At 39.9% G+C, this 24,515-nt stretch overlaps 1 protein-coding gene across 1 annotated transcript in view; it reads left to right on the top strand.

Moving 5' to 3' along the window:
* Window positions 1-24,515, top strand: part of PLBD2 (phospholipase B domain containing 2) — a 634,614-nt gene that overhangs the window by 567,269 nt on the left and 42,830 nt on the right. The window contains exon 11 of the mRNA XM_044068270.1: window positions 17,715-17,877. Coding sequence (XP_043924205.1) covers window positions 17,715-17,877 — 163 coding nt within the window. The remainder of the gene's footprint in view (window positions 1-17,714; window positions 17,878-24,515) is intronic.

Here is a 24,515-nt window from a genome sequence, read left to right as displayed (position 1 = left end):
CTCCTTGGAGATTTTAATATCGATTGGTATTGCTGTACTTCAGCCAAACCTACTACTCACATAAACCTTTATGGTTTCTATCAAACCATCACCTCTCCTACCAGAACCCACAAACCTAGCAATAAAAAAAGTACCTTAGACTGGATATTAGTTAATAGTAATCCTCTCCTATATAAAACAGGTACATTGCCTGATGATATTAGTGGCCACTCTCTTACCTTTGTAACTAGACAAAAGACCACTATTCCCAACCAAACTACCATTAGGACTACCCGGAACAAGCAAAATCTAAACCCAAACCGCTACCTAGCTGAGCTCAAAGCTTGCAACTGGTCACCCCTAAAATACTTACCTCTTGATGAAGCGGTGTCATACTTTAATTCCAAATTCCTGCTAATTCTTGACCGCCATGCCCCTTCTCGTACAGTCAGAACTAGGAACAAACCTGCTCCTTGGCTCTCCAAAGTGACCAGGCACAAAATGCTACAGAGAAATAAGATTTGGTCCAAATGTAGATATACAAAAGACCATATGGACCATCAAAACTTTAAGACAGCTTAGAAACACTACTAAAAAACTAATTATTCTTGACAAAAAAAACTACAACCGTATAATCCACAAAACGTCTGGTCAGGCATTAACAGGCTACTTCATCCAGGTCACTCCAAAACTCCTACCCCATCTAACTTGACTCAGAACACTCCCATCCAAATCGCAGATACATTTAACACATTTTTCTCGGATTCAGTCAAATCACTAGCAAATACCTTATCACCAGCTAGCACCACTACACCACCCTCAATAGCTAATAATCCTCCTGCATTATTCTACAACCAGTGCCAACATCACTCTTCCATACGCTTCTCCAAAAACTTAAACCTTGTACTCCATCAGCTGACCTCCTCCCAGCCGAATATCTGCAAATGGCAGCTGGTGCACTAGCCTACCCTATTTCCATCTTAATAAACAGAACTATTACAGAATGTACCATCCCTTCTCTCTGGAAAGTCTCACATATAATTCCATAGCATAAGGGTGGTAACTCAACTGAGCTCACTAACTTTCAACCCATTGCCATACTCTCTCCTTTAGCAAAAATCATGGAGAAATGTATCCACCAGCAGCTACTCGAGCATCTCCTACAAAACAAGCTACTGGCTGACTGCCAGCATGGCTTTTGGCCTTTCCACAGCACTACATCTGCTCTCTTATCCTTCTCTGACTGTATTAATAGAAATCGTAATAACAACTTGCTTTCCTCTGCTCTCTTTATAGACCTCTCTAAAGCCTTTGACATGGTTAATCATCAATTAATGGTAGATACACTACAATCACTTTCCTTAGATACTCAGGCAGTCAGATGGTTTAAGTCCTATTTAGATAAGACAACAGGCAGTCCTCTGGGACAATAAATTATCTACTAATTTCTCAGTCACTCTTCGTGTCCCACAAGGCTCCATTCTGGGACCTCTCCGCTTTTCTATTTTCATTAATGATCTGAAAACTACCCTCCCCCAAACCACCTGCATACAATATGCTGACGACTCGACACTAATGTGTGCCGCAGCCTCTTCAGCTGAACTCCAGTCCAGTACCCAAAGAGTACTTACCTTAGTTGAAAACTGGTTCCATCAATGCTGTCTCCTCCTTAAACCAAAAGAAAAAAAACTGTTACTGTTCACTCCCACACAGAAGTCTACCCGTATTAATTTCACAATTGCATCAAATAATAGCACTGTAATAGCACCCGACACAACCACCAAACTCTTAGGTGTAACAATTGATCATAATCTTAACTATGACACTCACATAAACTTATCAAAGCAGTTAATAGAAAACTGCAGTTAATAGAAAACTTGGTTTCCTCTATAGGCTTAAACCCCATTTATACCAACATATCTAAAAGTAATCTAAACAACCTGGCAACCTCCTATAACAACATTGCCAGATTTGCCACTGGCTTCCCTTTTAGAACCCACCACTGCCAAAATCTGATACAGCTAGGATGGCTGGAATTCCAAAACAAGGTTCTTCTTCAACAACTTACGGTCACTCACAAGGTCCTGTACCATCCCACTAATACTCCTGTACTCTGTAATCTTATTAGTCCTTATATAAATCTCAAAACTCTACGCTCAGCAAATAAGTTACTAGTAGCCACCCTTAAATCCAATAACAAATCTGGTGACTGCCTGTATACTAACTTTGTCGGAAACACTTGGAACAGACTTCCAAATGATCTAACTTCCCTTACATCTACTCCACTGTTTAAGAACCAACTAAGAGTCTTCTTTAAATCCCAGTGGTTACGTACATGTTCCAAACCAGACTGACACCCTCTCCCCTTGCTAAAATGCCTCTAAAACTTCCTCAACTCTTGTATCCATTTCTTATTTTCTTCACTATTTGTTTAGGATGCACTACATTTTTTTTCTAATTTTAATTTAGCATTTTCTGTTCCCTGTCAAACTACTACTTAATAAAAACTAGCCTTTTCAGAGATTTTGTTACATACCATGCCCTGTGTACATGTATATAAGATGTTTGTTACATGCCATGCCCTGTGTACATCTGTGTATACAAGATGTTTGTTGCATGCCATGCCCTGTGTGCCTCTATGTATATAAGATGTCTGTTACATGCCATGCTCTGTGCGCCTCTATGTATACAAGATGTTTGTTACATGCCATGCCCTGTGTGCATCTATGTATACAAGATGTTTGTTACATGCCCTGTGTACATCTATGTATATAAGATGTTTTACATGCCATGCCCTGTGTGCATCCATGTGTACAAGATGTCTGATAGATACTAGCTATTCATTTCTTTTTGCTTTCCATGTCAGACCCACTGCTCTAAATCTGCTATACCTATTTTTCTATAGTTATATCAACTGCTCTAAATCTCTTTACACCAACTCTAACATAATTATTTTTTATTTTTTTCTCGCTTTTTTTCTTATATTGTTGTTTCATTTTCTCTTTTCGTCTCTCACCTACTAACTTAAATTAAATCTGTGGTAAAGTGTTTTTTTTTTTTGCATTGATTGAGTGTTATAATGTTTTTCTTAAGTAGATGCTTTGTATCTTTATTCAATTTATTTAATACTGTTTTGGAGCTTTTCTCCCCGGGCCTCTACTGAAAATGGACATATGTCCAGTTAGACTAGCCCGGTCAACAAATGCAAAATAAATAAATGTTCATACTGTGACAGTATCCCTGGTGAAGGTAGAATGCTGCTCATTGCAAGGCTCATACTTACCTGTGACACATATTCCTAGAGATCCATTATGGCTGTTTTCATATAGTCCGGTGAAGTATGTCTCAGATCATTTACACATGCATGGACTGTGATAGTCATATTAGTACCTGGGGTTGCGGTAACTTGAGTGTGTGAGTGATGATGTGGATCTTTGCTCCACATAGGCAACCAATGGTTATCTTCTCCTTGTCTAACCTGCTGAGTGGGAGTATTTGTGTGTCGCACAATGGAGTCCCGAATGACAAGACTGTTGGGTAAAGTTGCTGTAGGGGGACTATTGGGTGTAGGGTTATACGAGATGTTTGGTGTTGCTTTTGGTGTGTGGTTTAGTGATTGCTTGAGGAGCAGTGTTTCCATTAGGTGGTTTTGAAGGTCTTTGAGATTTGGAAAAGTTTCTTTTAAGGGCATCAGCATAAGACCGTGTGTGTGTGTGTGTGTGTGTGTGTGTGTGTGTGTGTGTGTGTGTGTGTGTGTGTGTGTGTGTGTGTGTGTGTGTGTGAAGGATATAGTGTGGGTATTCTTGACAACCTTGTCTGTATGCAAGATTTTTGCCACCAAGGAACTTGTGTATTTACATCTGCCGCATAGCATGTTATTTTCTTTTATGATTAACTGGTTGTCTTAGAACTTGGCAGTTGCTACATTGCCTTAGGATGCCCAAATCTACCAAGATGGCCACAGAGACATTAGGAACTTGCATATCCATGTTGTCAGGCCCTGTAGTAGGGTGAGCTGTTTGATTAAGGATAGGGTTTTAACTGGGGTCTTCTAGGGTAATGATGTTATATAGTGCTAGCATATGACAGTGCTATTCGGTAAACATGCTATTTGCTCAAAGCTTATTTCTGCACAATGCCACATTATTTAGCAGTTTTTGGACTTGATCCTAACTTTATAAGGGCATTTTTACTGTGTAGACATTTGCTACTATACAGGTCACTGCTAACCACCACTGCTCAGTGCGCAGCTCTGTGCAAACTTGTCTGATTTATAGTAGAGAAAAAAAGCTTAGAAACTGACTTCTGTGCCCTCTAGCCAAAAAACAATCATACTTCAAGCTTTTTGGAGTGGTTCCCATCTGAGAAAGACCAGGTGAACACTTTCTGCCACAAGATGGATTATCCCTGAATTTCTTAATGTAAAAGCCGCTTTCAAGTGCAGATTAACTAACTACCAAACAGCTAAGTTCCTGGCTAATTAGCCCTTCTGGAAGATGATTTAAATGCACACACAACTAGGAAAAAAAAACAGCGAAATAACTGTTTTTGCCACAAAGTTAAATAAATGCTTTAACAGTTATCAAAAACAGTAGTGATCACTGTATAAAAGAAGCACAAGTGTCGTAAATCAAGAAAATACTCTTACCTTAGCTTGGCTAGCTCTGGGTGCAGTGGAAGCACTTGCATTGCAGAGTTATCCACAAGTACACTTATGTGGTTCCATTATGAAGCAAGGGAGCATGAGAAGAGGCCATACTTAGTGGAACAGCTTCATGCAAGATTGCCAACTGAAGTGTGTCAATAGCTACCACTCTCAAAATAAATATGGTCATCCCCAGGACAGACAACAGTGCTTCTGAAACTCTCCTTGGTTACATTATCTTGGAGAAAGTCAAGGAGCAGACAGGTTGGGGGGCTCCTCTTCTTTCACCTTTATCCTAGAACACAGAGAGCCAATGGGTTTGGAACGTAGTATACAGAGGCTGCAAAAAATCTATTCATAAGCAGTCTATGCCCAAGTGTCCTTTCCTTTTGCCCCACTCCAGACATCCACAGTAGTTAAATGGTACAGTCTAGGATGTTCCACCAAACCAGAAAATTTGTGGAAAGTTAAGGTTGCTACTCATGATTCTTTTAATTGAGAAAGAGATCACTGGCCCAAACTATACCTTGGCATTCTTAAGTAGTACATACAAGAAATTCAAGATGGTTTCTCTGCAAGACATTCTGCTTTGCCTACCAAAAGGTGACTGGATGTGCTGTTTTGTACCTCCAGGACACTTACTTATTTTATCTATTTATTTATTGCAGTTGTTTACATGAGGTACAGCTGGGTTAATGCCCTTTGTCAGCAGAGGTCCTGGTAGAAAAGCTGCTTACGTGTCCGAAACACCAAAGAGTTCAGGGAGATCCTGGATTTCAGTTTTAGAGACAGTCATTACTAGTTCAGGAGTTTCCCTTCAGTCTCATCATAACCCGAAAGGTGTTCACAAAGTGCACAATAATATTACCATTTGAATTGCTAGCCCAAATAAACCACAGAACACTGCACTTTATTTAAAGTTAATAAAACAAAAATGTCACAATCTTTTAAATCTGAGATGTTTCTTCTTCAGGTGTAGCATTTAAGCAGATTGAACTCTACAGTTCCCTACAAAACGGTGTCTACAGGACTGCAATCCGTTTCTCTCAGCATTTAAGCAGAGTAGGTTGCACACAAAAAGCATTTGTTAAGCTTTCACACAGTGCTGTGTAATTAAGCAGGTCACCATTTTGGTCAGCCATAGGGCTCTTTTTTTCTACTTGAGTGTTTGCCTCCTTCCCCTGTAACTTAAGTAAACTGACTCTTACATTAAGAGCTATAATACTTACCTTATAGCTTTAGGACACCTTAGGAAACCTTGTAAACTGCAATAACCTGACATTTGAACAAGTAACCCTTGTAAAAATTCCAAAAATTGTGTACTGTTGGTCTGTCTTTCCTGCTAAACCATAAGGTCCTTTATCAACCAAACAACACCCCTATTCTCTCTACCCTCATAGCACCATATTGCAACCTGAAAAAAGCTAACAAAACAAAACAAAATGATGCAAACTTCTTTTTCTAATAACTCAGCAGGAGACTCTCTATTTACTAACTTTGTTGGGAAAATATGGAACCTCCTACCAATTGACCTAACTGCTCTTACATCTCCCATTATTCAAAACTAACCTTAAACATTTCCTCTCCAACCACTGGTTATGTTCTTGTAATAACCCTGACTAATTGCTTTTCTATTGCTTTTCCTCTGTACTACCCTGTCTCCTTCTAAATATCTCTTTTATCTTGTCTCTTTGAACTTTTCACTCACTGACCTTTCCACTCTAAACTGCCCTACCTAACCCATCTACCTACCAAGCCTATTATTATAATACTGTGCTATCTCCTGCATCTAGCCTCTAAATAAATATCTTCTCTCTATTATAACGACTTACTTGTTTGGAAGATAGTGAAATCCCTTATATATAATGTACTAATCTTTTGTTTTTATTTAGGCTTTTGTTTTTATAAATGTTTTGTTATACACTCACTTAATGTTGTTTCTATTTTACTTGTGATATTAAATATTGTGTAAACTTGGAGCTTTTCTCCTCGGGCCTCCACTGAAAATGGACATGTATCCAGTTGGACTAGCCCGGTTAACAAATGTAAAATAAATAAATGTAAAATAAATAATAAATAATAAATAAACATAAATGATATTACAGTGCTGAGTGCAAGTAACATTAAAATTAAAGTACTGAGTGCAAATAACACAGTGCTGAGTGCAGATTTTAGGCCCTTACATTCAACTTACCTCTGGTGTGGTGTCTTGAGTCAATCAGGGTATTCCCTGTAACCACTCCTACTGCCTTCTCTTTCCCCCCACCCCCCTCTTTCCTCAAAACCGGTTAAACTGCTTCAATTCAGTACAGGCATCATTTTCAAATCTAGGTGCTTAGGATTGCCCCCCCCCCCCGGCTGACCTGGTGTGACTCAAAGTAAGTTTCTTCATTGTATGGAGTTTTTTGTGTAACTGAATGACCTGCTGCTAAATTCTGATTCTTCACAGACTGCTCTATTTTTTTTCAGAGGCTCTAGAAGTAGCTAGTGACTTTACTGAATTTCTGTGGTAATATTTGTGTTTAAACTGAAACTGTACCTAGATAAAGTGTATAATCAGAATTCCTACTTGCTGCATGTGTTTTTAATGTTTAAATTGCACACACACATTAAAGAAGTGCTTTTATGAATTGAATAACTTGGGCTTAGCTATACCTGAAGTGCTTTTACTGGCAATTTTCCAGTTGTACAATTGATTTAGTTTTTCTGGTATATCTTTAAAATCTGGCAAGTGTTTATTTACTGCATTGATCTCTTGCTTAGGTTTCTTAGCTATAAATCTTAGTTCATTCTGAAGTGTGCTACTTTACCCCCCCCCCCAAACCTTTCTGAATGTATTATAAAATAGCTGCCTGTTGTTGCCTTCATGCTTACCCTAGAATCTCTGCTTTTCTCTTTTCCTAGTTGAACTCTACAGTTCTCTACAAAACGGTGTCTACAGGACTGCAATCAGTTTCTCTCAGCATTTAAGCAGAGTAGGTTGCACACAAAAAGCATTTGTTAAGCTTTCACTTACAGTGCTGTGTAATTAAGCAGGTCACCATTTTGGTCAGTCATAGGGCTCTTTTTTCTACTTAAGTGTTTGCCTCTTTCTCCTGTAACTTAAGTAAACTGACTCTTACAATGAGAGCTATAATACTTACCTTATAGCTTTAGGACACCTTAGGAAACCTTGTAAACTGCAATAGCCCCGCTACATTCGCCCTTGCTACGCTCGGGCTCTCTTCGCTCCCCTCCCTGCCCCCAATTCCCTCCCACCCCCAGTACCTCTAAATTTATAGCACTATGGCCACTCCCCCACTTTCTAGATCCTATCTGCTTTCCTCTGGGATAATTCCTCCCACCCCCATTCTTCTACCTACATTTTAATAGCACCTATTAGCTTTCATTTGGCATTCTCCCATCCCCCTTCCAGTACCTTTACCTCACCACTCTATCTACTGGTGTTGCATCACCAGGTAAAACAGTTCCTTAACTCACTAGCTGAATCACAGATAATGAGATACTCCTCTTTACTACCCCTCTAGTTCGCACCATACCTCCTTACCTTGTATGAAAACCAGTTTCTCACGGGATTTCAGGTCCCAAAAGGCCATACTGTCACCCCAGGTGTAAAAATCCCCCCACCTTCAATCATACTTACAGTACCAGATCCTATCCAACATCTTGTTCAGTGTATCAACATCTCAACCCCGGGCACATTAGCTCTAGATCCAAATACTACTACAAACTAATAAACAAATTCCTGAAGTTCATCACCAAGTATAGACTCAACCTAATACTTGGTGGTGATATTCACCCCAACCCTGGCCCACCCACTTCAGATACACATACCCCCTCTACTTGCAATCTAAGCTACAAACCTACAATTAATAGGCCAACTAACTCTCTCCTAGCCTGTCATCTCAGTATTAGAAGCATTAATAACAAGGTACATGAATTGCATGCACTTCTGGATGTCCACTCCCCCGAGATTCTCTTTTTATCTGAAACCTGGTTAAAACCTAACACTAAAGACAATGAAGTGTTACCACCTGGGTACAACATACACAGGCTGGATCGTGCTTCGAGGAAGGGGGGTGAGGTAGCTGCACTCTATAAATCTGAGTTGAATGTCACCATAGATGTAATACAACCACCTCAGATTAATAACTTGGAGATTCTTGTCACCAAATTGCAACTTAATAAAAATAAATGCATTTATATCATCTGTATGTACATTCCCACAGGTAACAATATATCTACACTTGAAGATATCCTGCACTGGGCTATCATGTCATTACCCCTAAGAAACCCTACTACTTGGAGACTTTAACATAGACTGGGGCACCTGTTCCTCAGAATCCCCAACCACCCATATTAACCTGCATGCATTTACACAAATTATATCCACCCCTACCAGGATAGGTAAACCCAACCAAAAAGAAAGCATACTTGACTGGGTACTCATAAATAGTCACCCCCAACTGTACACCTCTGGTACCCTCCTTGATGGCCTAAGCGATCACCTTCTCACATATGTAATTAGGCACAAAGCCATTAATTCCCAACAACCCTTACTCAGAAAGGTTAGAAACAATAAAAACTTTGACCCTGCCAAATTCCAACAAAAACTAAACTCACGTAATTGGTCTATTCTAAAACACCTCCCCTTAGAGGAAGCAGTAGCATACTTTAACAACAAATTCCTTGAGATCCTTGATTTGCATTCGCCTGTTCGTTCAAAGAGAACCAAGGCAAAAACTGCGCCATGGCTTTCTAAAGAGTCTAAATTCAAAGTTACCCTTAGAAACAAAGCATGGGCTTTATGGTGTTCTTCTAAAGACCCCCCAAGATCACATTAAATACAGGCAATCCAGGAACAAAACCAAAATATCAATTTTACAAGACAAAAAACAATACTACTGTAATTTGCAGACAGTAAATCAAAATAACCCTCAAAAGTTTTGGGCAGGTTTAAATAATCTACTACATCCTGGACAAACTTCAACCCCAATCCCTGCTGCTACTATTGATAAAACCCCTGAAGATGTTTCTGACAGTTTCAACCGATTCTTTACTGAGACATTTCAAGCCCTAGCTAGCCAACTACCTCCTAGCTCCCCTGGTCCTGGAAGTAGCACTCCTAGAAACCTACTCGCATTCAGCTTCCAACCAGTCGCCACTTCACTTATCCATACCTTTATCAGAAAATTAAAACCCACTACACTTTCTGCTGATCAACTCCCTGCCAAGTACCTAGAAAAATCAGCTGAAGCTATTGCTTGCCCCGTTTCAATACTAATCAACCAAACCATAGTAGAAGCTAAAATTCCCACCATCTGGAAAATATCCTATGTAATCCCACTTTACAAAGGAGGCAGCTCTACTGAATTCTCCATTTATAGGCCAATAGCTATACTCTCTCCACTTGCAAAGATTATGAAAAATGTATTCATAGACAACTCATGCACCACCTAATCCAGAATCACCTTTTGGCAGACACTCAGCATGGCTTCCGTCCTCATCACAGCACTACTTCAGCCCTCCTAGCCTTTACCAACACCATAAACCATAGTCACAACGATAATTATATATCCTTAGTCCTCTTCTTGGATCTTTCCAAGGCATTTGATATGGTTGATCACCAACTTTTAATCCACACCCTGCAAACATTCTGTCTAGATACTAGAGCCCTTCAATGGTTTCAATGCTACCTGAATGGGTCGACAGCAAGCTGTCCTCTGGCAGAACAAACTCTCTAACCTTCTACCTAACACCCTTGGAGTACCACATGGCTCTATACTAGGGCCCTTGCTGTTCTCCATCTTCATTAACGACCTTTATACTGTCATCCCAAAAGTCAGCTGTATCCAATATGCTGATGACTCTACTCTGATTTGCTCAGCCACATCTCCAATAGAGTTATGGTCAGCTACCCAGACCACCTTTAATACAATAGAAAACTGGCTTTCTGAACATCGTCTGATCCTAAATCCCAAAAAAACTAAAATGCTGTCATTTTCACCAACACGTAGGTCTACCGCTTTCACCTTTACCATAAATTCAAATGATGGCACAATAATCTCCCCTGACCCCTCTACAAAACTATTAGGTGTCATCATAGACAATAATCTAAAATTCAACCTACATGTTAACCAAACTATCAAAACCATCAATAAAAAACTAGGGTCACTTTACAGAATAAAAGCCTTCCTAACCCCTCCAGCTAAAATTGCCATAGCTCGCTCACACCTTCTTTCAACCCTTTTGTATGCATCCCCTCTACTCTCGAATTTAAACAAGACTGTCCTTAACAAACTCTCAATTTGCTACAACCACATTGCCAGGTTTGCCACTGGGCTGCCTTTTAGGACACATCATTGCATCAATCTAAATCAGCTTGGGTGGCTTGAACTACCCAGCCTAATCCAGTATAACAAACTGATTATGGCCTATAAAATCTTCTATAATCCGGACAATACTCCTACACTTAAAAATATTATCACCCCCTATAACAATCCTAGACTGCTTCGATCCTCTAACAAACTACTAATTCAGACTAGCAAAATTAATAACACAGCCAGTGACTCTCTCTTTGCAAAATATGTAAGTAGATCCTGAAACTCTCTTCCAGCTGATATTACCTTACTTTTCCACCTTAGGTCAATTTAAAACTAGACTCAAACAACATTTGTCACTTAATTGGCTATGTCAATGTATCAAGCCTGGCTAACTTTCTCTAGAATGTGTAAAAATCTGTTAACCAGTTTACTGTGTAATTTAATTTAATCCTGACTTGCGCTCAGGATTAACTCTAACCTGTGGAACTTTTAACTTGCTTACTTATGTAATCTCTGTAAATAGTCTGTTTGTAATATGTAATGCTGTATCTGCTTACCCTTGGAGCTTTTCTCCCCGGGTCTCCGCTGAAAATCGACATGCATCCAGTCGGACTATCCCGGTCAACAAATGTAAAATAAAATAAATAAATAAATTAAAATCAGAACACTATCTAGCAAAACATTTAAATTGAACCTAATCACAGTCTTGTGGCTAAAATAATTACGTTCTTAAAGGCCGAAGATATCACTTAGGTTTTAATACTCTCTGTTTTAATATATCTTTTATACTTCCTTGGCCATTTAGAACAGGATCTTTCTTTGCCCTCCACATAATTATGTATTTATATTATTGTCTTGGAGTTAACCTACTTTTGAGCTACTTGATTTATTTTTTGATAATTGCATCTCATCATTGAATGCAGGAAGACAAGATTTCCTCTACCCAGATGACTGTCCTTTGGCTCCTCTGTCCCACCATCAGTAGCCTCCCCATCAACAGTTTCATATCCCTGGGCATTGTCGTGAAGTTTTTCAAGCCACATCTGCAACCTACATAAAGTATAACCTTCATAGGGTGCACAGTGGGCAGCAAACTGTTTAACAAAGTCTTCTTACCAGATGACAAAATTCAGGCATGGCAGACTGTCCTGAATGTGTTCCCACAGTCATTGCAGTACATATTGAAGCAATGTATCAGGGTGCAGTTTACATGGTGTCCATGCTTACTTGTGGTCACTGTAGTGTTACTTCACTTGCAACAGAACCAGCATGAGTAGTCACTGTCTCAACACATTACTATTAGGGATTCCAGTGGTGGATACATTGCCCAGACTTTACATTAAGCAACCCCATCAAGAATTTGTACCCCATTGTACATTCATTACCACTGTATCTACCCCAAGACAATACAATGATTGTGGTCACCACACAGATCATGTATATAGATTAATGTACTGGAACTCACTGTTGTATATCTAACCTGGAGAGCCTTCTTGAGTAGGATCCAAAAAGATCCTGTAGCCACCCACATGGAGTGCTGGATGTCTGGTACATAGACAAGCAAGAGGGCACTCATTTATACCCTCTATACTGAGAAGCAATGAAACATTTGTCATCACCAACATGGGGACTCTGTTCCACACCAGAGGTAAACCCCTCATTAGTAAGATCAGACCATAAACAAATTTCCCTGGACATCCATATCCCGTCCCCATCCCCAGCCAAGGAAATCACTGTAAAGAATTTCTCAAAAGCCAACTTTGCACTTCTCAAGACTGAGGTGGAATCCTTCAAAGCCCCTGAGCCGGAGGATAATACAGCCCAATCCGCAGAATCCTTTACAAATGCATTCTATGAGTACCTACAGGAATGCATGGATCGTGCTATCCCAAATAAAACCAAGACTCGCTCCTCCAAAAACAGGAGACCGGTCTGGTGGACCCCGGCCATAAATAAGCTATACAACAGAAGGAGGAAGCTACTAAATGACAGAGCAAAATCCCAAAAAGGGAAGGCATATCTGATCAGTATTAGCAAGAAACTTCGATCCCTCATAAAATCATCAAAGGCCAGTTTCGAAAGAAAAATTGCCCTAGACACTAAAGATAATCACAAGGCCTTCTTTAGTTATGTCAGGAACATGGGCGGAAACTCCCAGATATGCTCTGAATTGTTGCATAATGGTACAAAATATACCAAACCTACAGACATAGCCAACATCCTGGCAAACAGATTCAGCGCAAACGTCTCCCCCCCCCCCCCCTTCCCCCCAAAGGAACAAATGCCTATCCCAACTGAATGTAACCTCCATGACATCACAGATGCACAGGTGAGAGCTGCCCTCTCCAAAGCAAAAGACACAGCATCTATGGGACCGGACGGTGTCCCAGGCTGCTTCTTACACGAGCTCCAAGAAGAACTGAATCCTCACATTAAGTCACTGTTCAAACTTAGCCTTAATACAGGATATGTACCCAAAGAATGGCATACAGCTACAGTGGCCCCACTTCACAAAGGTGGTGCCACAGCGGACCTCAGTAACTATCGCCCCATAAGCCTGACTAGTCTGTTCTGTAAAGCTATGGAGCGTATTATCATGGAACTCATAAACAAAGACATTGGGAGCCTCCAGACACTGGACCCTACCCAATTCGGCTTTAAGGGCAGATCCTGCCTCTTAAACCTAGTTGATTTCTTTGAAACATTTACCAAAGCCATAGATGAGGGCAAGGTAGTCCACACAGCCTACCTGGACCTCGCAAAAGCCTTCGACACAATAGCCCACTCGGGCATCATAAATAAGCTTACCAGCTTAAATATCAACCCCTATATCACAAGATGGGTTGCAAACTGGCTCAGAGATAGACCCCACATGGTCAGAATCGCAGGTGCCGTGTCCAAATCCAAACCAGTTACAAGTGGCGTCCTACAGGGCTCAGTTCTGGGACCTCTCTTGTTCGGTATATACTTCTCTGAGGTTCAGGCTAACACGGGGGGATTATGGCTGACAAAGTTCGCAGATGACTGCAAACTGGGGGCCATAATCAAATCTCCAGCTGATACAAGCATCCTCCAAAAGGGTCTCACAGAGACGGATGCTTGGTGCCAGAGCCACGGCCTCAAGCTAAATGCTAAAAAGTGCATAGTCATCCCCTTTGGGAAAAACAAGGTGCCCACAAATTACCACATAGGTGGTAATCCATTAAGTACGGAAGAAGTAATTAGAGATTTGGGGACCAATGCAGATGGTAATCTCTCCTTTGATAATCACGTTGGCAAAGTGGTTAGAAAGACCTTCTGTATAGCCCACCTTATCATGAAAGGGTTTGCATCTAGATCAAGAGAGGTCATTGTGCCCCTCTACTCGTCACTCTTCAGGCCCATAATTGAATACAATGCCCCTTTTGGGATGTACCTTACCTGACACCTGCAGCAACTGGAGAGACCCCAAAAGTACCTCACCAAGAGGATCATAGGCTACAAACAGATGTCCTATACAGCTCGACTAAAGAAACTCCAGCTCTACTCAGTTGCTTACTGCCTACTCAGAGGCGATCTATGCCTGATGTACAAAGCCATGTCAAACCCAGAATTAATGGACATGCCCCACATCAAAAAAGTCCTTTAGAGCTACATGCTCCAGGGACCTAAACCTCAGCACAAAAATAAATAGGATATGCTGGAGGGACAGATTCATTTCCCAGAGGCTCCCCTCACTCTGGAATAGAATCCCAATTCATGTTAGACATAGCCCCTCGCTGACCCTCTTCAAGCGAAATCTGGACGCGTGGATGGGAAATCTCAAATTCACCCCTGGGATCCCTTCTGTGTCCCTGCTAGACAGAGGCACAGTAAACTAATCTTAAAAGAGTACCTTCTGTGACCTACTTTACAGAGGCACAGTAGGCTAATCTAATAGGGAGACAGAAGCCAAATACACTCTGGCTAGGCTTATAAATGCCCTAGGGCAGATAGCCTAGTATCTACCTATGAACCATATCCAACAACCTTTCCTTGATGGCAGAAAATATCCCTGTCAAGACTAACACATTGGCAGATGGGTTGAGCAGATATCTTTTTTTGCATGAACAGCATCTCAAGCAAGTTATACTGAATAGAATCTTTTGCCTTTGGACCCACCAACCACTGATGGACTTGTTTGCTTCATGTTTGAACATGAAATATTACAAGTTCTTCTTCACCTGTTCATGAAATCAATTAAGGAAGGATGCCATTCTGGCAACGTTGCTGCAGAGGCCCCTGTAAACCTTCAATATAACTCTGCTAACTTCCAAGATATTCCCAAAAGTAAAACAACTTCACTCCAGAGTGATCCTAATAACCTCACTCTAGCTGTGGCAGGACTGTTTCCCATAAATAAGCCTACATATTCTAGATAGTCCCATGTGAGATGTTCCATTGAAAGGACTGTTGTCTCATTCATCAGAGAAACCCTTCACAATTCTCAGTTTCCTGAAGACTATTGGTGTGGCTTCCCCAATTCTGAATTTGGCCAACACTCCACATTATCCTAGTGATAAAAATTTCTTTCTTTTTTTTTTTTTGCAAAAGCCCTTCATTGGGGAAAAAGTAAAAACTACTGTTATAGTTAGAAGTATATCATGGGCAAATGAATGAAATTTGAACTTGGATGATACTTCCTTTGGAAGAGGTACTTCAACAACTGATAGAGCTGTTGAATAGACCTCAGTTGCTCATTTAAGATGTATTTGGCAGGTCGAAATATAAACCACTTCCTTTGTTGTACTGAGTGAAAATCTTTTCTAATAAGGGTTTTTCCTGTTTTCTATCTAAACATCCCATTGCACACTTACTTGTGTGAGAGAAGGGGAACATCAAGTGGGCTGAGAGCCATACCTCTCAACCTCGAAGTGCAAGAAATCTGGATAAAGCCCAACATAATGGGGGGACAAATGCCCAAAAATAGGGAGACATTTTAAATTTTACTCTTAAAAACTTGAAGTTGCTAGACTAACAGGATTTGTGTTAGCATGCATTTTATAAAGGATATGAAGTCTGAAACTCAAATACATGTCATTATTTAGTGACTTTAATCCGTAGATTATCCTAATGAGTTGTCAAAAAAAGCACAATTTTTATGAGGAACAGACCAAAAATATGAGGCAAAAATATGGACATTCTGCAAAAATCTGTACAGTTAAGAGGTATGCTGTCAGCAAAGGATATTCACTCATTTCTGCAATAGATGTCTTCAAGCAGCCCTGTCAACCAGCGCTGAAGCACAGGAGTTTTTTTTCTCAGTCTCCAGACCAAGGAAATCGCACCTACCCAGTGTGCCTCTAAGTAAATGAAGCCCTCCTCCCCAGGAGAGGTGAGGGGGCTTCACCCCTTCACTCCTCTCCCTTTGTATTAGGCTGTTCCACTGCCTGAACTGCCAATAGAACCCTGGTTGCCCGGGCCACAGTCTGGGCTTCTATTCCGGTGTGCTAGAGACATACTAGGTAGGCCTAAAGTTCCTTTCATGGAAGACCCTTTTTCCTGTGTGTCCATTTTCTCAGCAAGAAGGATTTCCAAGGCCCTCAATCATCCCACCCTTTCTGATATTCCACAAGAAGAGGGTGGTGGTGAGGACCAGCTCTTCCTTTGTGATTATAATACATGGAGGTGAAACTTTTTTCATTTACTTTATTTGCATGTTATAATTGTGTTTTAGTTTTTGTTTTATATTTTAATTATATATTTATTTTGCATTAGTTGCGCTATAACAATTGCTGTTTTTGTTTATCACTTGGGGGTTGAGACTGAAATTGGTCAGTTGTGATCAGTGCTGTACCCCACTTAAATTCAAATAAATAAGTAAACCAGTCTAATAATTTACCAGCATTTCCCATCACCTGTCATATTACAGTAAAAGTGAGTACTCACAGCACTGCATGGTTGTACACATGGAACTCCGTGTCTGCTTAAGCAGAACACATCTGTTCAAGAGGAGTGACAACTGTTCATCTCATCAAAAGGATTTTCCCATATGTAAGCCAAGACAAGAAAGACTACAGTGGACTGTATCCTACTTGTTACTGAAAATGGCCCACTTCTCAACAAATAGAAAAGTTGTGCATCCACCATAACACTAGCTCTCAAGCGTGTCCTTCTGTGTTCATCCATCGCCCTCCAGGCCAGAAGGAGAGGTAGGCAAGCATGCAGTTGCTGGAGTGGTATCCCTGACCTAACAAATTTTGACTTTGCTGTTCTTCATCCTCATCTCTCTTTGTCTTTAGGGGTTTGCATTTTTTCTAAGAGGAGTAGAGTCCATGCCATTGCAAAGAATTGGCAAACTAGGTAGATGTGCATTGTGGGATTTGGGGGGGAGAGGTAGCCATGCAGCCTGAAAAGCTTTGGGAGCTGAGCAGTCATAATGTGTGTGACTTGTAGTCCTACTGGTTACCAAAAACAGAAGCACTTCTTACAGTTTCAAGGTATGGTAGGTACATAACCTTTGTAAGCTATGATAGTGCATAATTTCTAATACAGCATGCATCAACCTACAGACATGCGAGTGGGAGATCAACACACTTCCTAGGTAGCCACTTCTGTAAGTGGATGGCATGCGATACCGGATGCTGAAAGTTAGCCTTTCATGTTGGTTTTGTTCCATTCTTTTTTGTTTAGCATTATATCTTGTTAGATTCATCATTATGCTGACCTCGCTTTATTGCCATTGCAGTAGGTTAAGCATACAAAAGATTTCCAAAATGAGAATAATGGAATCTGTTTAATCTTTGTAGGTACAATAATTTTAAGAATGACCCATTGTCGAAATGTCAAGGCTGTGACCCACCATATAATGGGGAAAATGCTATATCTGCTAGGTCTGACCTGAACCCAGCCAATGGAACGTATCCCTTTGGGGCATTAAGTCAAAGACTTCATGGAGGCACTGATATGAAGGTGAGAAAATTTGAATATCTCCCTATGGAAACAAAGTTTTGCATTTCTATGCTATGCTTTTACTATTACTTAAAACTGTTTACACCTCTTTTTCAGATCAGAATTTGTTGTGGTCTGCGAGGGAAGTTCCTTTCTGCACTTTAATTCATTATGGTTGTTAGTTTAGCATGGATACTAAGTGAGCAAAATGTTTTGTTGTGTTCATGGGGATGCTGTAGCCTGTCTTAGAGCTGGCATGATAGCAAGTCAATGCTTACAAACTGCTTCCATCCATTGTTGTTTGCATTACTCAGTGTGTACTTAAGTAAGGAATGAATAGCAGACGCACTTAACTCAGACTTGGTGGCTAGACTGAGGAGCAAAATAATCGTGTTTCCAGCTCCCAAAAGCAAAGCATCCATTGCTAGCGATGAAGTATTTTTTCCCCCAAGTGCTGACACTTGCAGATAAATATTATCTCTGTCCTTCAGCAAGTAAGTGCTCATTTTCCCAGTGTTCTTCCATGTGAAGACATTAGTGGTTATCCATCCTGCCAGTATCCTGTCCCTTGATTAAAAAAAAAATCAGCATGAGCTGCAGTGGTTTCAGTACATGAAATGCTTCCATTCCATTCCATGTCCTGGTTGCCACACCAACCACCAACATCTGCCATGATGAGGTTCATCTTTCTCAACTGCTTTGTTTGAAATGCCAACTTTAGTCTGCTCAACACAGATAAAATAGTCTCAGCTTTGAGTTCCTCCCCTACGGTACTATGTGCATTCTCAGGTTTTGGCTCACCCCCCCCTTGCCATAATGCCATGTGCATTCTCAGGCTTCAGCTTCTCTCACTTTGTCATAGTACTATGTACATTCTCATGTTTCAGCTCCTTCCCCTTTGCCATAGTGTTATGCGCATACTCAACTTCAGCTCCTCTTCCTTTGCCATTAGTGCTATGTGCATTCTCAGGCTTCAGCACCTCTCACTTTGCCATAATGCTGTGTTTGTCTTCTCAGGCTTCAGCTGGTCCCCCGTTGCCATAGGGCCACATGCATTCTCAGACTTCAGCTCCTCCCCCTTTGCCATAGGGCCACATGCATTCTCAGACTTCAGCTCCTCCCCCTTTGCCATAGTGCTGTGTGTGTTCTCATGCTTCAGCTCCTTTCCCTTTGCAATAATGACATAAGCATTTTCAGACTTCAGTGCCTCCTGTTTGCTATAGTGTTGCATGCATCAACATTTTCTCCAGATCTTGTCCGCCTATTACGACTCTCACATAATTAAAATAGGCCCAGGCATCTTGTTTCTAATTCTACATAGTTTGTGTTTCTACTGCTTTCATTATTGTCTGATTTTGTACCATTTAAGATACTTCTTCTTTTGGTGTCTAGCTGAAGAGAATTTTTTGAGATATAATCATGCATGTTATGTAGTCCTATCTTGCCGTAATTCTTGCTGGATGGGTTCGGACCAGATATTCGGCTCTGACTCTGCCTATACTAAAGCTCGAGAGATTTTTACTGGCTCAAGGCTAGCCCCTATCCCATGGCACCTCACGGCAATTCCCCAGATCTCGTTTGCCATGAAAGCTTCGAGGTTGTGTCTTACTGGCTCATTGGCTAAGTAGAACAATTTTGTACTTATTTAGTCCTTTTCTACCACCTTTTTCTGTCATATATACATATTAATAGTTTTATTCTGTATTGTGCTTCTGTTTTTTGAAAGTTTTCAACCCCTATTCTCCCTAAGGAACAAACAAGGACCACGGCAAACTAGTAAAACTAAAAACACAAAGTATCCAACAGTTAAGGCTGAACACTATTACAATTAACATGTTTATTGAAAGAATAAAGCGCTTTTCGTTGTTGTGAAAACTGCAACTTCATCAGATTCATGCAAATGAATAAATTACAAGTTTAAATAGGTAGAAACTCATATCACATGACTACCATCAGCTGACATGTATGTATCAAGAAGGCACTAAAAACTAATATCTCAGTGACTTGATTAAGCAACAAACAAAGAATCTTAAAACATAACATACAATCTCTTAACCAGATAAACCCTCCAATAAAAGAATAAAAAATCAAAATAAAAATAGTCCGATATGTGTATGCACAAACAATTCATTCTTACGTTAAACATGAAATAAAATAATAGAACGTGTCACCACTAGGTGCACTATATTCATTTCAACCAATAACTGTTAATATGCAGAAAAATAAACTCAAAATAAATTAACGAAAAAAACCAATAAAGACACCAGGAACAAAGCAAATAGTGATGAGAGCAGTGCTGTCCAAGATAACATAAACTTGCAAGCTGTTCAGAAAGCTGGAACACAACGGTTATACTTTAAAAAAGTATCTTTATTGCGTGCACAGATAAATGTTGGTTAGCGCTTTCGCTTTAGCTTCATCAGACCAACACTGAATATAACAAGGGTCTTTAAATACTGTTTATGGCGGGAAAAGTAAATGAAATCAGCATTTAAAGACATATACTTGTTCATAAAAAAATTTTTTAAAAACAATTCAACTCCCATCATCGGAGGTGTATATATTGATAAAACCTTTATAAAAACTTTAATAAACAGAAGAATGTATAGATAGTGTATAATAAATATTTCTGAAGTGTAAAAATCATTATAACACAAATCAATATACATTTTTTAAGAATAATTATGTTTTAACATACAAAGCCAAGCATATATAAACAATCTGTGGCAATTAATGAACACTGAGAGTCAGTGCATATCATATATAAAATCACAATCTAACATGTAAATACTAGGGCTGAGTTGGAATCATGAAACCCATATCAAAAAGTAAATGTGATACATGGAGATGTATAATAATGTATATGTTTAGTATATAAAGAAAACATATAGTTAATTCTTCAATCTTCTCATTTTTAAAAACGGCTTAATCGGGACCTTCCCATTTAAACCGGGTGGAACGTCAGCTCTGAACCTGATTATCCAGTTACTCTCCTTGGACTCAGTTAGATTGCAAATATCTCCACCCTCTGTGTTTCCTTCATCATTTCTAGTATCCTGAACCTGAAGCTGTGTGTCTGATCAGTTTCAAGGACATGCTTCGCTAGTGCATTCCGCTGATTGGCTTTCCTGATATGGTATACATGTTCCCGCATTCTATCCCTGAGGCAACGGTTGGTTTTGCCAATGTAGAATGCGGGACATGTAGTACAGGTGGCCAGATATACTACATTGGTGGACATACAATCACCTTCCGTCCTCATTCTAAATTCACCATAGCCGTTGGGATGGGTGAAAATAATATCAGACTCAATGTAATGACAAAAGTTGCAGTGGCCACAGGGATGCGTGTGTAAATCAGAATTCCCATTGCCATCTCTAAAAGACTTGGGATAACATAACAATTTACGTAGACTCTTCTTGTTTTTATAAACAAACTGTGGTCTCTCACCAACTATCTCTCTCACCTCTGGGTCTACAGATAACACATGCCAATGTTTGTGAATAATGTCCTTTATAGACCCTATATCTTTAGTATACAGCATGGAGTAAGGAACATAGTCTAGCATTTTACTCTCTGAGTTCCTATTGTCATCCCCCATGTGTTTGTTTGAAAAATAGGGAGCTGCTCTATTTTGCCTTAAACCTACAACATCAATGAGCCCCCTTTGCAAATCATGTTCTGTATATCCACGATCTTTCAATCTGGCTGAAAGGTCCTGAGTCTCACTCAAAAACTCTGAGTCAACTAGTGATATTGCCTTATACATGACGCTCCTAAAAGTGGTATTGGAGTCTAATGTTTTTGGTTTTGCAGACAAATTGTTCCTACAGAGGGATGGCGTGGCTATGGGCACCTCCTGTGCCAATAGCTACGCCAACCTCGTTATAGCTGAGTGGGAGGTTAGGGAATTGTTTACCAATATATTGTACAACAGCCATGTCTGTTTTTATCGGCGATTCGTCGATGATTTGTTTTTTCTTTGGAAGGGATCAAGCCTACAACTAGATAGTTTTGTTAGTGATTTGAATGAAACCACAAATTTTTTGAAATTTACGATGGAATCCTCCATGAGTAGGATACCGTTTCTGGATGTGTATGTGGAAAGGTTGGAAGGAGGCATGTATAACACTGGTCTATACAGGAAACCCTGTTATAGGAATTCCCTACTCCACCGAACGAGTATGCACCCTGGCTTCATCTACAAGAATATAGTACGAGGGCAGGCTATGAGGGTATCTAGATACACCCCGAGTGACTCAGAGTTTTTGAGTGAGACTCAGGACCTTTCAGCCAGATTGAAAGATCGTGGATATACAGAACATGATTTGCAAAGGGGGCTCATTGATGTTGTAGGTTTAAGGCAAAATAGAGCAGCTCCCTATTTTTCAAACAAACACATGGGGGATGACAATAGGAACTCAGAGAGTAAAATGCTAGACTATGTTCCTTACTCCATGCTGTATACTAAAGATATAGGGTCTATAAAGGACATTATTCACAAACATTGGCATGTGTTATCTGTAGACCCAGAGGTGAGAGAGATAGTTGGTGAGAGACCACAGTTTGTTTATAAAAACAAGAAGAGTCTACGTAAATTGTTATGTTATCCCAAGTCTTTTAGAGATGGCAATGGGAATTCTGATTTACACACGCATCCCTGTGGCCACTGCAACTTTTGTCATTACATTGAGTCTGATATTATTTTCACCCATCCCAACGGCTATGGTGAATTTAGAATGAGGACGGAAGGTGATTGTATGTCCACCAATGTAGTATATCTGGCCACCTGTACTACATGTCCCGCATTCTACATTGGCAAAACCAACCGTTGCCTCAGGGATAGAATGCGGGAACATGTATACCATATCAGGAAAGCCAATCAGCGGAATGCACTAGCGAAGCATGTCCTTGAAACTGATCAGACACACAGCTTCAGGTTCAGGATACTAGAAATGATGAAGGAAACACAGAGGGGTGGAGATATTTGCAATCTAACTGAGTCCAAGGAGAGTAACTGGATAATCAGGTTCAGAGCTGACGTTCCACCCGGTTTAAATGGGAAGGTCCCGATTAAGCCGTTTTTAAAAATGAGAAGATTGAAGAATTAACTATATGTTTTCTTTATATACTAAACATATACATTATTATACATCTCCATGTATCACATTTACTTTTTGATATGGGTTTCATGATTCCAACTCAGCCCTAGTATTTACATGTTAGATTGTGATTTTATATATGATATGCACTGACTCTCAGTGTTCATTAATTGCCACAGATTGTTTATATATGCTTGGCTTTGTATGTTAAAACATAATTATTCTTAAAAAATGTATATTGATTTGTGTTATAATGATTTTTACACTTCAGAAATATTTATTATACACTATCTATACATTCTTCTGTTTATTAAAGTTTTTATAAAGGTTTTATCAATATATACACCTCCGATGATGGGAGTTGAATTGTTTTTAAAAAAATTTTTTATGAACAAGTATATGTCTTTAAATGCTGATTTCATTTACTTTTCCCGCCATAAACAGTATTTAAAGACCCTTGTTATATTCAGTGTTGGTCTGATGAAGCTAAAGCGAAAGCGCTAACCAACATTTATCTGTGCACGCAATAAAGATACTTTTTTAAAGTATAACCGTTGTGTTCCAGCTTTCTGAACAGCTTGCAAGTTTATGTTATCTTGGACAGCACTGCTCTCATCACTATTTGCTTTGTTCCTGGTGTCTTTATTGGTTTTTTTCGTTATTTATAGCTGTTCACTGGGAACATTTGCTCTAAGTGAATCTTTTTTATACTTTCAAAATAAATTAAGATACATTAAAATACATTGACAATATTGATTTGTCAACTCTCCTCCAGTTCTCTGTGTTAATATAGTAGAAGTAATACTATTAAGAAAAAAAATATATATATATATATTTTCACATTTACTAGTACTCAACCATCTCAGATAAATTTCCGGCAAGTATAGATGTATAATTGAACCTCCCCACAGACTACGTATATGAAAATTATACATAATGGACACCAACTTATTAATAAGTTTATAGGTTCATACTAGGCTATCTGCCCTAGGGCATTTATAAGCCTAGCCAGAATGTGTTTGGCTTTCGCCACCCATTTTAAAATTAATTTTGCTATGCCCTTTTTTGAGGTTAGTATACTGTGCCTCTGTCTAACAGTGACACAGAAGTGATACCCAGGGTAAACCTACGATCCCCCATCCACTCATCAAGATTCCTCTTGAAGAGAGTCAATGAGGGACTCTGCCTAACCTGGCCTGGGATTTTATTCCAGAGTGAAGGGAGCCTCTGGGTTATGAATCTGTCCCTCCAGCATGTCCTATTTATTTCAGTGCTGAGGTTCAAGTCTCTCGAGCACGTAGCTCAATGGGATTTGGATTTTCTGAGGTGCAGCATGTCCATTAATTCCGGGTTGGACATGGCTTTATACGTCAGGCACAGATCGCCTCTGAGCAGGCGGTGTGCCACTGAGTAGAGCTGGAGTTTCTTTAACCGGGCAGCATATGGCATCTGTTTGAGCCCTTTGATCCTCTTGGTGAGGTACTTTTGGGGTCTTTCCAGTTGCTGCAGGTGTCTGGTAAGGTACATCCCAAAAGGGGCATTGTACCAACTATGGGC

The sequence above is a fragment of the Protopterus annectens genome, chromosome 4.part0 (assembly GCF_019279795.1).
Source record: "Protopterus annectens isolate FY-2018-M chromosome 4.part0, PAN1.0, whole genome shotgun sequence".
Classification (NCBI taxonomy): Eukaryota; Metazoa; Chordata; order Ceratodontiformes; family Protopteridae; genus Protopterus; species Protopterus annectens.
Note: the sequence above shows the minus strand (reverse complement) of the source record. Positions and strands in the feature narration are given on the sequence as shown.